The 18,151-nt window shown below is 33.8% G+C and overlaps 1 protein-coding gene across 1 annotated transcript in view; it reads right to left on the bottom strand.

Annotated features, from left to right (window-relative positions):
- Nucleotides 1–6,715: 6,715 nt before the first annotated feature.
- The window catches only part of LOC145694613 (aromatase-like), a 57,118-nt gene continuing 45,682 nt past the window's right edge, over nt 6,716–18,151 (bottom strand). The window contains exons 9-11 of the mRNA XM_081771006.1: nt 16,403–16,647; nt 13,605–13,759; nt 6,716–9,957 (exon numbers count right to left, since the gene is read on the bottom strand). Of these exons, the coding sequence (XP_081627132.1) occupies nt 9,885–9,957; nt 13,605–13,759; nt 16,403–16,647 (473 nt within the window). The 3' untranslated portion in view covers nt 6,716–9,884. The remainder of the gene's footprint in view (nt 9,958–13,604; nt 13,760–16,402; nt 16,648–18,151) is intronic.

The following is an 18,151-nucleotide window of genomic DNA, read 5'->3' on the forward strand; positions in this document are numbered from 1 at the left end:
GGCTGTCTTGTTCCAAACATGGGGACAAATTCCACACTGTTGATCTCATTTCCACAATACCCAGCGGAATCCTGCAAGAATATGGCTACTATTAGTAACTTCAGTTGCCTTTGTAACTGTATCATTGTAAAGAGAGAGAGAAAAAAATAAATGTTCCGAAAGAAAAAATCAGGTGTCTCCTAGTTACGTCATATCTTTACAGAGGTCGAGTTAATCTGGACAGAAGTGATAATATGCGATCAAATGGAAACATTTATGATTGAACTTAAAGAAGCTGAGGAGTTGTCAAGCTTAATTGGCTAGAACTAGCCCAAGCTAAAGCAGTTTTGTAAGAGAGCGTTTATCAGTTCCCCATTCATTGTTACATACTTTTCTAAAAATGGCAAAATTTGAAGAAGAATCTTACAATTCCTGCGTGGAATTTTCCAGTACTTAAAAAATACTATTAAGTGAAGTATTCGGCGTTAGCAGTTTTCTGCTTATTGCTGTGCATTCCGTTCCTAACGTCATGACGTCATAATTTGGAAACATGGTTATCATGAAGATCTCTAAAATAGTAGTACTATAGCGTCGAATGTATATCTCACAGTTTAGTTATACATTACCAGCCATAATGCCCGTTCTTCGCAAGGAAAGAATAGGTTGATAGTAAATATTTGAAAGGTATATTTGATCCCCTTCCCCTTATGATGTGCATTTAAATGGAAATTATATATAAAAAAAAGAAAACTCGATCTAAATTATATGTTCGAAAATTCATTTGAAATCGTGCGGCCATTATTGTTCGCGAAAAATTTAATCCTCCTTCCCCCATGCACTTCAGTCGAAGTCCAATGATAGAATTCCAGATCAACCCAAGTGCTAACTGTGTTCAAAATTTCATTTGAAATGGTTCAGTCGTTTTCTCATTTTCGCCATTTTGTGAATGTAAAATGGAAAATTAAAATGTAGAAATTAGCCTCCTTTCCCACGTGAAAGTCGAATTTTCGGAAACTTCCAGATAGTGTCAACTTATTTGTAATAAGGAGTTTAAATTCCAAGTTTCATCTCCCTAACTTAAGGAGCTCGTGAGATATTTTCTTTATGCATAAATTTTGAACCTTCACTCCTTCCCTTAGGATATTCATTTTAATAAAAATTACATGATAAAAAGCTAGTTCGAAGGAGGTAACTCACAATATTCAAAAATTCATATCAAACTCAGCTATTTTTCCGTGATAATCAGATAGACAACATCGATTTGAATGTTGAGAAAGATATATAGAAATTAATGTCTTTCTTAAAAGCGTAATTTTCGAAAACGTTGGGATATACATTTCCGCGTATTTTTAATGAATTTATATTTAGAATCCCATTTTCCAAAGTCCAGGGATTCCTGAGATACTTGATTTTTGGTATGCTTTATTTGAAACTACAACTTTTCCCTTAGAATACACATTTTAATGAAAGTGTCATGATAAAAACCGGGTCGAGGTAGGTACTATAGTGCGTCCAGTAAGAAAACGTCTCTGACAGCTCGCAGTGACATTGGCACTACTCACGTGTCAAGGTTTTTTCCGGTGCAACTGTAGTGGCAATTTAATTAATGGTATAAGACAGAGTGATCGTGGTTGGTAACACTGGTACCAAAGTAGGGGTTGGAATGTTCCACCGCATGCGGTAAGAAACGTCAGAGACCATCTCTTGTTGGCCGTGCTATAAATATATTCAAAAATTTACTTAAAACTGAGTCATTTTTCCGTGATGCAATCATAAAAAGATCACTTTTCTTTCCATTTATATGATAGGGGCCACCGTAGGTCAGTAGTAAAGCGCTTACCTCTGGTGTATGGGGTCCCTGATTCGATCCCCGATGAAGTAAGTTTGTGGTGGACAGCATCGTATCCATGGGTTTTCTCCCACGTTATCATTCGTTTCCCCCTACATTATGATTTCTTCCACCATCATTCACGTGCCTTAATTATCGTCTACCTCAGCCTAAAGGACATAATCGTGGGACGTTAAACTGAAAACAATCATTTTATTTCTTATTTATATATATATATATGAATATATATAAACATATTTTATTTTATTTCAGGTGACCAGTGGATGCAGTAAACTATAATTTATATTTGAAACAGTAGATAGATATTTGCGAAATAAAAATGTCAGCTGAAAATAATAATACTTCACCCTTGATAAGAAATCCCGCACAAAATGATGTCGAATCTGAAGACGAGGAAATAAACTCTGGAGATGTTGTTGATGGTATATCGAAAGCTGGATTTGTGAAAGTAGTAGAACTTTCTACGCAAACTACGGGGCATGAAACATCGGAATCATCTCAGGAACTAGACTCAGGATGTACAGTGGACGCCATTCATCCACGATTTAGACGCAAGAAAAAGAGTCAACAGATTCAGAGATCAGTTGGATCGTCTACGTACGATTATCGTTGCAATATCTGTGATAAGTACATCGATACGATGTCAAATGTTGAAAGTCATTTCAGAGCTGGAAATCATGTGTACCTTAAAACTTGTATATATTGTCGAGGACCTGTATACACATACACATATCATAACGAAGAGCATGATCTACATGCATGTCGTATCGATTCTCTAGCAAGACAAAATAGTAACTCAGCAGATAGCAATGAAAACGGAGATAGTGAAACATTAAGCCAAAGTCCGTCCCAAACCACAGAATTGTCTTCGTTTTCGGAAAGTGATGACGTTCATTAGAAATTATTTTCAGTGAAATGTTACAATAGTTCCTTAGAACTTAAAAGGGAATAGATCTGAATATTGATATTCATATTGGATTAATGTAACTGGTCGAATGGAAAATTTTTCTCAACAACTTAAATGAAGTGATTGTGTATACAGTCTGCGACTAATCTATTACAAAGATTGTTGGTATTTGTTATCTAGTATTTGACGTAATTTCAATACTTCTATAATTCTTCCATGTGACTGGTAAAGAATCGTGTTAACAGATTAAAATGTATCACGTACACCAATTCATTTTGCTTAAATTTCAGTTTAGTTTCCACAACGAAATTGGTGGAAGGTAAATTAGTTTTATGATCTTTAATGTTCATTCAAATACCAGCAGTTTTTTCCGTGTAAGATTCGGTATCTTAACCAGGCAAATGCCGCCATTTGCATTAAAATCTATCTATCTATCTATCTATTTTAAGAATCAGAAGAATCATTGCATGTAGAAAATATACACCTGTATTCATATCCATACAAATGATATTTGATATTAGTGTGCAAAGAACTAGGGAACAAAGTAATTATAACCTGTACGGTACAAATAGATGTGCATATGTAATTACTAAATTTTCTTTGTAGATCAGACAAAGGCTTCGGAATGTAACTGTCCGTAAATAAAAAGAGCAAACTGAACTTAAAAGAAGTGTGACAATGTTCTTCATGTCGATATATATATATATATATATATATTGATCTTTGGCATAAGCCGACATTATTATTATTATTATTATTATTATTTTTTGACGTGGATAGCATTTAACTGCCTATATAGTATTAAAAACTATTCCAATTAGTTAATTCCTTTCCTTTTTTCTGTACAAATGAATATGTAGAGTATGTGTTCCTTTTTTTTTTTTTCAGACTATACAAATAAACCTAACGTTTGTTCTTTCTGAAATCAGTAATTCACACTTGTTATGGATATGTATGAGTATATGTATATGAGTGTTGTATGCTTTTGTGATATTAAGCTTTTCTGTTAATTATGACAAATTGTCTCTATTTGAAAAACTTGATGTTAAAGGAGACACATTGAGGAGTATTGGAAGTGTTGTTTTGGTGCAAACGAAGTATGCTTGCGAATTTATCAATACTACTGTTGAAACCATTATAATTGAATATATATAATCGGTGTACTTGTATACTTTCAAATCAAAGGACACCCTCATATTATATTTTTTAAATTATCGTTAAAATGTATTTTTCTTATTTGTGATATTTGAAATGTTTTACTTCAATCAAAATTTCCATGATTAATTATTTATCAGGGGCTTTCAAACTTGATTATTACGAGTATAATGTGCTTGTATAGTAAACACCGAAGCATAATATGTCACGTCAAGCAATCGTATAAATTTATTGAATACCGTATTAAGATAAGGATAATAAATAAATGTTGTCTAATATTACATAACGAATTGATAGGATACATGTTGAATAATAAAATATCGACTTGAACTCCCTTTAGGACCCGTGTTTTTAAACGTTTCAGCGACTGTTGTCATATTCGCTAAGTTCATCTGTATATTATTATTATTATTTTAGTGAATTACAAAGTCAGTGAAGAATATAAAAAATGTAGGAAGTGAGCCAGATAGTATCTACAAAATGTTATTGAATAAAACTAATAAGCGTTTCCCAACTTTTGTTTGTAGACCAGAAATTTCAGTGCGCAGTTTATGACGTTATAATTGCTGGGCACCCAAATTTATACACTGTATGGATGTAATAGTATATTGCAGATACTACTTGGTTCATTTTCTAGATTTTTAATGTTTTTCATTGTCTTTAAGGTACTCACTATTTAGCAGCGTTTTGTAGATACTACTTGGCTAACTTTCTACATTTGATTACTCATTGTTTAGTAGCGTTTTGTAGATACTACCTGGCTCACTTTCTACATTTTTTATGTGCTTCAATGTCTAAGTTAATCACTAAAATCCAAAAAAGTGATGGTGAACTTAGTGAAGAGGCTAAAAGATTTTTTACGTTGGTTCTGTGAATTCATATCTGTAAATGGACGCTGAAAACAGAAGACATATACCAAGAAGTGCTTTCTAATATTCTCTGATTTTCCGAATTGTAGCCGAGGTAAACATTTAAATTTATGGGCGCAGATTCCAATAGTTAGTTCTTCATCCCCACGTTTGAATCAAGGGCATAAGAGGAAGACATACATTGTGATGGTCATCATAATAGGTATTCTGCCATTATTGGCAGGTCACTTGCCATAACTGTAAAGCTTCCATGCTCCACGGCCTTCCGTTAACCACTTCGTCTTTACGTACGATTTTTGTTTTGATTTCGTTCATCAATTATACTCTTTTTTTCCTACCACCTTACCCTCTAGAACGTCCTGCATGATGCAGTTTCTTCTTAGCCAATGATTGTGATGGTGAAGTACATTACCTCTTCAAGTGGATTCTCTTAAAGTGAATATTCAGGTTTATGTTTGGAGTCAATGAACATTTTTTTTTTTTTTTTTTTTTTTTAACGACACAAGAATGTTACCGGTAATGTGAATTCATAAGGCAATGTAAAAATTCCTTAATGGATACGCACTGAAGACAGGCCCGTATTTAGGTAAGTGCTATTCTGTGCTCGAGCACAGGGCGGCAATTTTTGTTTAAAGATTCACAATAAAGTAATATTTAAAACAAGCAACCCACAGTGAACTACGCAAGCGCGAGAAAATATGTTAATGTGTATAATTCGCTCTAATTACAGTAGTTATTAATTAATTAGCTAGCTTATCTGATTATTTTTTAAAAGTCATCCTCTCCCACCCCACCCCAATGAGTGAGGATAAACTTGAACATCATGAAAACTGATGCCATTAAACTTAGCGACCTCCAAAACTATTAATTCAACCCTAATATTTGTGGGTTTCGATTACTTTTAGAATCTTTGTCCCCTCCCTGGGGAGTGGAGTATGACCTTGAAGTTGAATTTTATTAAAACTGTCACTATTCATCTCAGCGACCCCAAAAACTGTAAATTCAACTCTAATATTGATCGTTTTCCGGGGAGGGGGAAATTTTATTCGGCGAGGAGCGGCAAATTATTTAAAGCACAGGGGCGCACAATATATACGGTAAATACGGGCCTGGCTGAAGATGATGATAAACCGTCATTGCAATGTATAGGAACAAGTTAAAAATACGGGTATAAATGAGATCAAGATGTATATATTATTAGAAATCAAGAAATAATATCTGGATCGTTTTGTTTCCTTAAATAATAGTCTCTTTGGTGGCAATGAATTTTCGAGGAAATAGAACTATTTACGAGCTTAGTAAATACATTGTTTATCTATGTTTCAAGTAGAAGGACGGAGGCGAGGTGACAAATTACGTTTACATGATTAAGTAAATTATGTTTTTCATATATTGCATAATATATATATTTGAATGTATGAAAACTTGTAAAATGAGCAGCTCTTTCATGTAACTTTGTTTAATGTAATTGATTTTATTTATTTATTTATTTTTGAACCTATGTTGGTCAGTACAAATTATACTGATTGCGTTCTGCAGTCAGTAGTGGGAGTTACATTTAGTTATCTGAATTCTTGTGTTGCTATCTTTGTATATATATTCTCCAGTCATTCTTTGTTTCCTGTACATGTTTATATTATGTGTGAAACTTCAGTTCGAATAGAACGATAGTGTGTGATTTCAGTGCGTAGTGGTGATTAGCCAATGTGAATCAACAAGAGTGAATGCTTGTTCGTACCCACACTTCTCTTAACAACTGTGGGAAGAGTTGACTCATTTGAGTATAGGATTTTTTGGTACTGCACAGAGAATTACGTTCATTTTATGTCTTAAGAAAATTGTGCTCAAATTAGTCAGTCGTGTGTAATTTGTGCCAAACGCCTTGTAGGTAAAAAACACACTTTTGCTCAGTGACATACGGTGAAATTTTATTCGAGAGGGGTTTGAAAAAAGAAGTTATATATTGTTTAGACACAAGAGATTTAATAGTATTTCTTAGATTGGGTGCTGCCTTAACTAAATTTTCAGTTGAATACACACTCCTTGCTTTCATCATCCCTAAATAAACAACTATTGTTGGTTGTGTACAGTCTTTGTCAAAGTTTTTATACAGATTTTCTAGATATTTAAAACGTTTTCTTACTTTTGTCGTATATTTTACATAAATATAATTCTTAATTACAAAAAGGTAATATTTATACCTTACTAAAAGGTGCTAGAAGTGTTCTCGGCCTATCAGTCAGGTGAAGATATTGACATCCATGGTTTCAAATGTAGACATTGCATTCATCTTCAGGGATTGTGATGATGAAGAGACCGAAGATACGTTGGCGTTGGACTATTTAGGGGCGGAAGTATGAATTGAGGGTTTGTGATTGACTGAAGGAAATGCTGACTCGTGATTGGCTGTTGTGGCTACGAGAAATGGCTTTGTTGAACGCCTTTTCTTCTGTTTCTGAAAAAGGCTGACCAGATAAGACTTAGTTGAAATCCATTGTGTCTATTAAGACTGTTCCTTTCATGTGACGTATCTCCGATCTCTTCATCACAATATCGGCATTCGAAACGTCGCACAGTGGGGCGAAAACGTAAAAAGCTGACCAAAATATGATAATTATATTCAAATTGAATGAAATTTATTATTAAGGGGTTATTGAGGTTGCTAATTACGATCATGCAACTAAAGTTGAAAAAAAACAAAATGGCGGAATAAAATTTGCAAAAGTCGAAAAAGTCGTAGAAATGTTTTCAAAAGTGGCGATAAAGGGGTTATTGAGGTTGCTGATTACGATTCTGCAACTAAAGTTGAAAAAAAAAAAAAAAAATGGCAGATCCAAAATGGCGGAATAAAAGAATGTCAACATACTTCGTAATTTTCACAATGTATCTTTAACAACATTGACTTTTTTCACATATTTTAATGAACAATTACTTGTTACTTACGTTCTTATTTATTAGAAATGTATTATTACTTAAATGACACAAATTATTGGTATTTGATTCGGTTATGATAACTGCAACGGCTTGTCACTGTAACATTAAATGAACAATAATTAACATCAACACGCTTCGTAATTGGTTCGTTTTGGCAGCTACGTTTTTGTCGACAGCATTAATTAATATTCAGACTACCATTCTACAAAATATGAACGTGGTGCACGAGGGTGCACATAATGTTTTCAACGCTTTAAGTTAATAAAATATATAAACAATGTAAAAATTTTGCCTGACTTACGATTCAAATTATAAATTATTACATCATTATTATTAATTTTTCACTTCATACACTTATTCTACTTACCAGTATGATATACGAAAACTTTACAGATTTAAAAACTATGAACGTGTTCGAAAGTTACAACCGTTTCAACGGACGTGTCACAATTCTTCTATTGTTCTCTACTCATTTGACCTGCTGAAGGGTCTACTTAAGAGTGGCTCAGGTAGTCGGAATAAAGTAAAAACCCTATTCTATTTATGGATTTGGGCCCTTCTAACATCACTCTAGTCAACTATATAAAACAATTCCTATATTACTAACTTTCGTTTTTTTACTTTTGGCCAGCTTTTTGCGTTTTCGCCCCACTGTGCGTCGCGTCGCGTCGGGTGTCAATATTTTCACGTGCCTTATAGCCCGAGAACATTTACTAAAATCACGTTGCCAGGAAAAATTCAATTCTTTCAAACAAGAGAAAATAAAAGTTATGACTTAAGCAATATTGTTCTTGCCTTAACGTATAAAACCAAAAATATCATGCTGTGGAGTTTTGGCTAACTGTGAAACCATTCCTTCAGGAATTACAGAGTTTCCCGGTGAATACCTAGAAGAGCTAGGTTAGTAACACGAAATTGGCCCATTATATTCCGAAACTTCTATATAGGTAATGTCTATGATTAAAAATAATAATAATAATAAAAAAATAAAATAAAATAAATAAATGTGAGCATGTGCAATACTAAGCTGGCTGCAAGTTTTGAATTGAGTACAAAATTACATACATGAATACAGAGTATATTTTATTGGTAGTTGTAATGGTCAATAACTAACTAGTCATTAATGTCAAAAGAAGTGAATAATGTGGCTTATTGTATTGCACATGTTAAATAACATTTTAAAAAGTTTTAAAGTATTTCAGGAGGGCTTCAACCCCCAAGACTGCTCTCTATACTGTACACTCATGCATTTCGTGCTAATTGTACAAACTTCGTCTTAAAACCTTTGCACCCAGTGAATATCTTGCGTATAGACTCAGTTATTGCTTTTTGTCCACTGAAATAAGTGAACACTAAATATATTTATGCAGAGAGCTTCTTTTTCTTTTGAGTGTTACCATCAGAGAAAGTTGTGATTAAAACTTAAGTCATACATGTGAAATGAGAAAAAGAGTTCAGTATAATAGCAATATAATGTAGTATTTGCGAGGATGTTATAAAATAGAGGATCTGCCTATACAACAAAATCATGAAGTCAAACTTCACAGTTTCGTCACCCCTACTCCGCCCAAGAAGATCGCAATGTTTTCAGCCAACATTCATGGCGGAAACGAGAGCAGACGCCGATACTCGTTTTTTTTTTTTGTTTGTTTGTTTGTTTGTTTCATTGAGTTAATAGAATGAATATACGTATGGGCAGAACCTCTATTTTAAAACATCCTTGAGTATTTGGCTGTGGGCATGATGTGATACGCCCTAGGGCCACGATATTGAATTCAGTGTGTTATTTTTCTATGCCTATTTTGTTATTACTGAAGTTTTATTACCATATAGCAGAACTTGTACAGACTGAGAAATGTTTCTTATATGCATAATGTAATGTTCTGTACGGTAAAACCTTTTCTTAACGGAAACCAGCCATTAAAGTAGTAACAAGTTTCTAAGTGATGTAATTACACCTGCTTTAAGCAAAAAGAAGCTATCATTACTTTCTGTTAACGAAAGATTTTAACGTAGCGTAAGTACTGATTAAACATTTAGAACTGAATTTGTTATTATTATTGATAATTATAATTCATTGATTTCTTATTTCAGAACTCATACTGATCAATTCTGTAAATTACAAATTATTTTCCTGTTTTACGATATATTCACTTGATAGCAATCAGAACTCTACGTGAATGTAGTCTTGTTAAATTTTCATTTCGTTTCTTTCCTCAAAGAACATATAAGTTGGCTCCGTTGGCTGTTGTGCTATATCCCATCTAAATGAAAGGGAAAGAGAGAGAAAAAGAATTAATCGAAACGTCATTTGATAAGGAGCAAAAGGTGTAATTTGTATTTTTATAAAAATGATGTATGCAATCGTAATGTCAATTAACCTTTTGCAAAGAGCCCAAAAGTAGTCAAATAAATCGTATACTTCTTATTCTTAGTGGTCGGGCAGAGGACTAAGGCCCGAGAGTCTAAACAGCCGAAACTAAAATTATATTCTAAAATATTCATTGTGCAAAATGTATCATGAATTATGGAAGATAAACATATTCAAATTACATATGTACGGACATCTTATTGAGAATTTTTCGCCAGATGAAATAAATTTAAAATTACGATTTGTTCTTAAATGTGAAAATAAGGAAGTTATATTATTTCTTTTGTTTCAAGTGTATAGTATGTATATTTTGTTGTATGATGATGATTATATTTATGCTTGTTTCTAACTGAATTGCATATTCATGTTTCAGTGACTATTGCTTTTGTTATAACGACAGTTGTTAATACTAGAAAGTTGTCTTTCAGTTGAAAAAATACTAACAGGGTTACGTAACGAATCTAATGACAATACATTCCAAAGGAAAAAGGTATTTATGGGTGTAGCCTATATATACAGTATTTATTCCAAATACTGTATATTTATTCCAAATATACAGTATTATTATAATGTCTGTTTTGACATATTGGTAACAATAAAATTATTTGAACTGTATCTTGGGTACTATAAATTACCTATTATCACCTATTAGTTTTATTTCCTATTAGTATTGAGTTATCTCATAAGTAATATCATTTTCTGACAGCATCATACGACTTGCGAATGATGAACACGAAGGTCGCCTTGATATTCCTACTGCAGTAATGTGTGGAGTGAGGTCGCTTCACAGCAATTTGCAGTGATAGCACGTACTTTGCATGGAGCATGATTTTTATCGGGACTGTTCAGCAATAGTAGCAGCAAAAGCAGCATCTTGTTGACATTTCCAGTTCCCTGTTCTTCCGTCAGAGAAGGGACTCATTTCTGGACAGAATAGTGACGGAAAATAAAAGATGTATGCTTGAACGCAACATTAAACTCAAACGTGCGAAAGAGGTTGTGGTAAATTAGGACTTCCACCCCGCAAAGTCGTGAAATTACGTGGTGTCGTACATTTTGAACTTTTGCCACTGATCCAAACACTTACTGTAGATATCTTCTATCAGCAATTAAAACGACCAACAGACTGCATTACTAAAAAGAAAGAAAAAATTGCAAGGGTGTGTTCATCCTCAGGAACAATGTTCGTCCCCCCCCATCTCCACACACTGCAAGTAACCTGTGCTAAGTTCTCATGATATGGATGTGATACACTTTCTCACGCACTATCTTCACTGGACCTTGCATCAACAGTTTACAGTCTCTTAAACCATCTAGATGGAAAGAAAGTGCGTGATACTGAAGACGTGCGGCACAGTTCTCTGCTTCAAAATCCTCTCATTTTCATTGGTAGGAGATTCAACAACAGGTTGACAGATAGCAGAGTGTTATAGAAAATAGGAAGAGAGACTATACTGATGTCTGACGATTACGTTCGTGGCATTTTTTTTCCCGGTATTTGTTTCATGGTGACAGAAAACGACTGCTTATGAGAAGACTATTTCAGGACCATAAGCATTGCAGACTAGAATAAAAATATTTTTAAGCTGAAGCTGACAAGTGATCATCATAAGTTGATCAATTCAACGGTTACCTAGTTATGATATGACCTTATGATCAATAAGGCATTTAAAAATAAATACATAAGTGTAAGCATACATATAATAATTAAAAAAGAAAACTTTTTATGCCTCTTCATAGTGTTAGCATACTGTTATAATACTTGTGTAAGGCGTTAGTTTCCTTCGCACTTCATAAATCATGAAAAAATAAATAAATAAATAAAATAAACAAAACAAGAGACTGATACAAAATTATTACAGAGCAATTTATATTTAAGCTCATTTAGGTAGTTCCCGTATATTTAACACCCAACACACGAATATTGAAACATTTCAAATGATCCACTACAATTTTAAAAAGTTTTAAACTTTATTTATTTATACATATTTCTGGGTATTACTGTCATCTGTGACGTTAAGCTCGCCCCCATATGAAGAATGACGTCCCTTGGCGAGCACACTATCCGAGGCAGGAGGGACGGAAACGCCGTGGGACCTGTCCGTCATTTGCCTGGTGTGAATGAGGAAAATCCAGGAGAAACCTCACTCAGGATGGCTGGGCTGAAGAAAAACTTACACTTCGACCGAGTGTCTCCCACCGGAAATCGGTCTTGGGACCGCTCGCACCAAAAGCGAGAGCGTTAGCGACTTAAGAAGTTTAAAGAAATAGAACAAACCTTGGTTGTGAAGGGGTTAATGCTTATTGTGAATTGTAGTATAGGGTAATACTTTACACTAAAATACAATTGCTGAGCAAAGCAATGTTTTATTATAAAATAATAAACTTATAAATGACAGTTTCGGATATCTAACATATCCTTCTTCAGACGGATATGTTAGATATCCGAAACTGTCATTTATAAGTTTATTATTTTATAATAAAACGTTGCTTTGCTCAGCAATTGTATTTTAGTGTAATTTATTGAATATAGCAAAGCTAGTATGAATCAGTTAGGGTAATACTTCATTTTGTCTCCAGAAATAATAGTAAAAGAAGAATCTGAAAATTCGAACTAACTAAATATCGTATCTAACTTGGCTGCCAACATATCCGATGATGGAAGAGTTCAGTGAACGTCAGCGTTGTTCAGGTTAGTTAGTTTCAAATAGATCCTGAGAGATCTTGATTGTTCCGTTTGAGATATGCAAACACCTATGATTTAGATACATCTTTGATTATAACTGATTTAAACGAGAGTTATTCAAAGGGAAAAAATGCATATTATTCACCATAGAAACTAAATAAGTGACAATCATTCCTACATGTAAATTATCAAATGGTTAATGGTTCTGGTTCGTGTCAGGAGTAAGATTTGAAGTTGCATAGCACATCACCCACGTTTTTTTTTTTGTTTTTTTTTTAATATAATTTTATTTATTTTTCTGTTTTTGATGCCGCTGTTTTTCTCTAATGTATTATTGTAATTGGAAGGACCAAAGAAGAAGAAAAGGAAATAAATATCGAATTTGGAAAAATGTGAATTCAACCATTTGCTAGTACTGCTAGTACAGACAATATGCACTCGTACGAGCCATACGTAAGATACCTTCTTTTACTACTAAATGACAATTGATTTGAATCGCACGGTTTCTTGGGACTTCATTGCAAGTCTTTCTTCCTTCTTTTCGCTGAAGGACAAGATAAAAGCAGCACCAGTTCTATCGCAAAAAAAAAAAAAAAAAAAAAAAAAAAACTGATGCAACTGATTTTAGAATTAAATGAAGATCGACAATATTGCTTTTGCGTTAGGCAAAACTTTCCCAATCTGTTTGTCACATTTTGGGTTCAGTAAAACCCAGATCTCATCTTAACGTACATCATCTTGTAGCATACGATAATTCATCCTTTTTATGTTTAAAATTGATGATATAGCTATATAAAGTTGATACCGAACAAAGCTTGGCATACTCTGGCAAGTTATTTATCTGTGTATATTACCTTGTTTTCATTGTTTTAAGCATCTGGTTCTTGGACTTGAATGCGATCTTTCTTAATAGCGTGGCTAAAATCGCTTTCATTTCCACCATGGCTAAAAACTGACCAACACATCCTTTAGGACCAGCACCAAATGGGTAGTATTCTTGTTCCAAATTCTGAAATGATATATTTATTACATTATACTAAACAGTTCAATTTGGGTGTATCTGTGTACTTCAAAAAATAATAAATAAATAAATAAATAACAATAAAAGAAACAAGAAATATTTGTGGGTAAACAGCAGTGTCACACATAATACTGTAATTATAAAGCAAATATTTCTTTGTTAGAAAGAAAAAAATTCTAGTGTGAAGCTACGTAAAAGGTAAACAGAATGGACCTAGTACATGGAGACTTGTCAGCAATGAAGACAAAACGTCACCGTTCAGTCTGAAGTGTGTTCGTTGGGGTTTCTACAGCCGCTGGTCTAGTGATTTTCCGATTTCCTACAATAATCCTTTCTATTTTGTACATTTCTTGTTTCCTATTTTTGGATATATTTGAGTGACTTCTTAAGTCTCTCATAAGTTACTTGCTATCATACCGTGTTTTTCTAATTTTTTTTAAAAGTAAAACTTAGGGATTATTTTTGAGATCTTAAGGCTCAATAGTGCAGAGTATTCTGGCAACAATGTTAGGATGTGTTGTCCCATCCTAGCCTGCACCCACACTACCAAAATTCTGGCGCCGCCTATGCATGATGATTGCTTGATTGATAGGAGATGAAACTTACTGCTTAAAACGTGATCCGAATCATTATTCGTGTTGTATTCAAGGCAAGCGCCACTAATAGGATTTGAAAACTGGATCATTTGTATAGAAAGCTCGAGCGTTAGCAACTTTACCGCAAAGGGCACGAGGAGAGTCTGTAATGTATCTTGCAAGAATTCGAAATTCTTGGTGTTTTAAGGTTGGTGAAGACACATCTTAGTAAGACACATGATAGTAAAGTGGAAAGAAAAAGTGTTTATTCGGAATTTACAGAATATCAAGTGGAAAGTAAAATATAGTCTTCGAAGATGAGAAAGCCGATAGAAAGGAAAACGCGGAGAAGTATACGAGTAAATTCTGAATTATTTGAGAACCTGTGGAAACTTACTCTCTTCTCTAATTTTTCAGACATTTCCTCAATGGTTTTTCCCTTCCACACAGATATTTTTTCAAGTCTTCATCATACTCACATTTTAAACCACTTGGTAACTTTTTCAGCTCTTTGTATACACTATACTCTCCAGGAAACATTTGATAGGGTTTCCATAATTCTCTATTGAACTTATTTCGTAATTCTTCATAAGCTTTTCTTCTTTTTCAAGGTTTCTTTCGATATTCATTTCCTTGCAAACAGGTCTTCTCGGGTTAGCAGCTAGGTAAATACTGTTGTATCTTGCAACGTTTCGAGGGCTGACATTGTCCTTATCGTCAGGCAAATATGATGGGGCAATAGAGTGTGTGGAATATACTTCATGTGTGTGTGATTGAACTCTTCTGGTTGGTGGTTGAAAAGAAATGGCGGGATATGATTGGTGTCCATGTTTGACTCAGTTGGAATTTTGTAGCTCTGTTAAGGTTCGTTTTTTCTTGCGTGATAGCAACAGCTTCTTTTATTTTCCTGTTCCAAACTCTTGAGCATTTTGCTATTATTTTAGTATCTATGAATAAATCGACGAGCTCGGATTTTTGCCCCATCATATTTTCCTGGAGATGAGGATAATATCAGACCTCAAAACGTTACAAGATAAAACAGTATTTACCTGGCTGCTAACCCGAGAAAACCTGTTTGTAACACGTCGCCAGGAAAGCTTCAATGGATATTCATCATCTTGTTTCTATTTGACAATTACACACCATATTTTAAAAATAACATTTAACTACAAAACTGGTAACTTATTCTACTTATACCTCTTCAATTTCTATAGTTGACTTAAATATTTCGTTCAAATGCCTGTTAGTTTTTAGTTTTTATTCAGTCTATACCTTAACAAATTCACTCAATTGTTTTAATATGCGATTTCGTACTGAAACAATTTGTGCTCAGAACAACCTTTGTTTTGTTATATGGGTATTTTAATAATTATAATAAATACAAAATAAGTTACCGTTTAATCTATGAAGCAAAGCAGTATTGCAAATATATACAGGGTGTTTCGAAACAACACCGACAACGTTTGGTAGGTGATTCCTGACAGCAAATAAGACAAAAACTATAGACCAACCTGGGTGCACAAATGCTTCCTTTTGGAGTTATAGGCTGCCGAAAACATGAAAAAATGATCTTTAAAAGTTCATAGCTTCAAAAGTATGGGACCTACCGTAGTCGGGTCAAGACTTCACTTAGAAACTAGTATGTGCCCTATACAAATATCCATGTTTCAGAATCCTGCGGTACTTCCATAACAAATTTTATAGAGATAATTAGTGAGTACTTCAAATTAAATGCCCGTAGCTAAACTCCTTCTACAAAAAATTGTTGTGTGAGTATCTTAGGATTCTAAAACATGTAGTTTTCGATAGCGCCCATATTAGTTCCTAAGTGAAGTCTTGACCCGACTACGGTAGGTTCCATTTCCCGTAATTTTGCAGCTATGGACCTTTAAAGTTCATTTTTTCATGTTTTCGGCAGCCTATAACTCCGAAAGGAAGCATTTGTGCACCCAGGTTAGTCTATACTTTTTGTCTTACCTTGGTGTCAGGAATCAGCTCCCAAACGTTGTCAGTATTGTTTTGAAACACCCTGTATATAAGCAAAAGATATACTTACTTTAGCAAAATGCTCTTCGGGTAAGAAATTAAATGGATTCGGAAAAATATCTTCTCTGGTATGCATTTTGGCAACGTGCAGAATAATATTCATTCCTTTTCTGATTTCTAATCCGCTTATTTGATCGTTTTCTAAAGCTTTTCGCATTATTACCGGTCCCACAGGTTTGATGCGCATGGATTCTTTAATAGCTTTCTCCATCGTCACAAGTTTCCCTAGATCATTCTTTGAAATATCTTTTGCACCTGCAAAAATGACAGAGTAATAGTTTTATGATGTTTTCCATAGTTTCTCGATTCTCTGGGCAACAATGTTACGAATTTTAAAAATTATTATTAACAATAATAATAATAAAAAATAAAAAGGTGTATATTTAAGAATTTCGTGTTAATGTAGTATCTGGTATGTGTGTGTGTTATCGAAAATGTTCTTGCCTTATCCTTGTCAATTTTTCATAAACGTAATTCTTATTTCCGAAATAGCCAACCAAATTTCTAATTTACAAAATAGATGAACTACATAACTGACTACTGGGTGCAAGACTTTGAGGATATCAGACGGTGTAAATCTTATTATTATTGTTGTTGCATTAAAATTACTGATAGATAAAATTTAAAAGCCTTCAAGCCATACTCTCCTGGTTTATTTGGTAAGTGACAACCAAGGAAAAAGCGTTCAATATAATGATCAGAAATAATTGACTTATTTTATTGTATCCAAGTATGATTTTCGGTATAAAGTACGAATGTATTAGCTTAAATGATAACACATTACGCATTAGAACTCTTATATGGTTTTCCATTCAAATGTCAAATTTTTAAATACTTGAAATTTAAAACTGAATATGATGTCCGAAAATCCATGCTCCGTGAACTTTGGCTAATAACAACTATTTATCGTAGTAATATATGGCAGTTGAGTGGGAATTGCATGTAAATAAAGTCCCATCTTTTAACTTGTTTTTTCCGAGGAATTTGAATAAAACATATGCCTCATATTGGACATTAAAAGGGTAACAACCTCTAACAAGTAAAGGGTCCAAATGGATGAATCGAGTTGCGGGATGAGACATAGTACGTCTGATAGAGGATGTGAAAATATGTGCATGTACAAAGTTATAGCAGCTGAGCGCCATAAGAAACGGAGAGGGAAGGGTTCAAAGTTGGTGGGAAATGCCTATGCTATGTTATAGAAATACATCAAATAAAGTGTTGAGTCGTAAAAATAGTGAAAGATGGACAATGCAAACAGTAGTAGTTGCACATATTGGCAAAGGAAGAATGAGCAGAGTAGATCGTGAACCTCCGCCGCCATTTTGAAATCTGTAATATTTTTTGAAATGGAAATGTAGTCATGTGATATATCAATTATGGCCAACATGTTCTCAAAAAGTCAATTATGGACTTTGGTGATCATCATCTGTAATTATTTGGAAGATTTAGGAACATCTTTACAGTTATTTACGAAAATTTAGGAGACTGATACTCGTATGTTGAAAGTGTGGACTATTACGAAAATACATTCGACTGCAGTAGCCCACTTTTCATCCAGATATCACATGCGATATGATGTGACATGCGACAGATATTTCATCCAGATACGCTCGTCCCAAGTTACTTTTGCTTACGAAGGTAGACAAAGAAAGGTGAGTGAAAATATAAAAGTTGTGAAAAAAATGGTAGTTTACATACAGTACGTTATAATTGCATTCCAATCTATCAGATTTTATTGTGTTATGATCTATATTAG

Source organism: Thermobia domestica, chromosome 9 (genome assembly GCF_964235325.1).
Source record: "Thermobia domestica chromosome 9, izTheDome1.hap1.1, whole genome shotgun sequence".
Taxonomy (NCBI): domain Eukaryota; kingdom Metazoa; phylum Arthropoda; class Insecta; order Zygentoma; family Lepismatidae; genus Thermobia; species Thermobia domestica.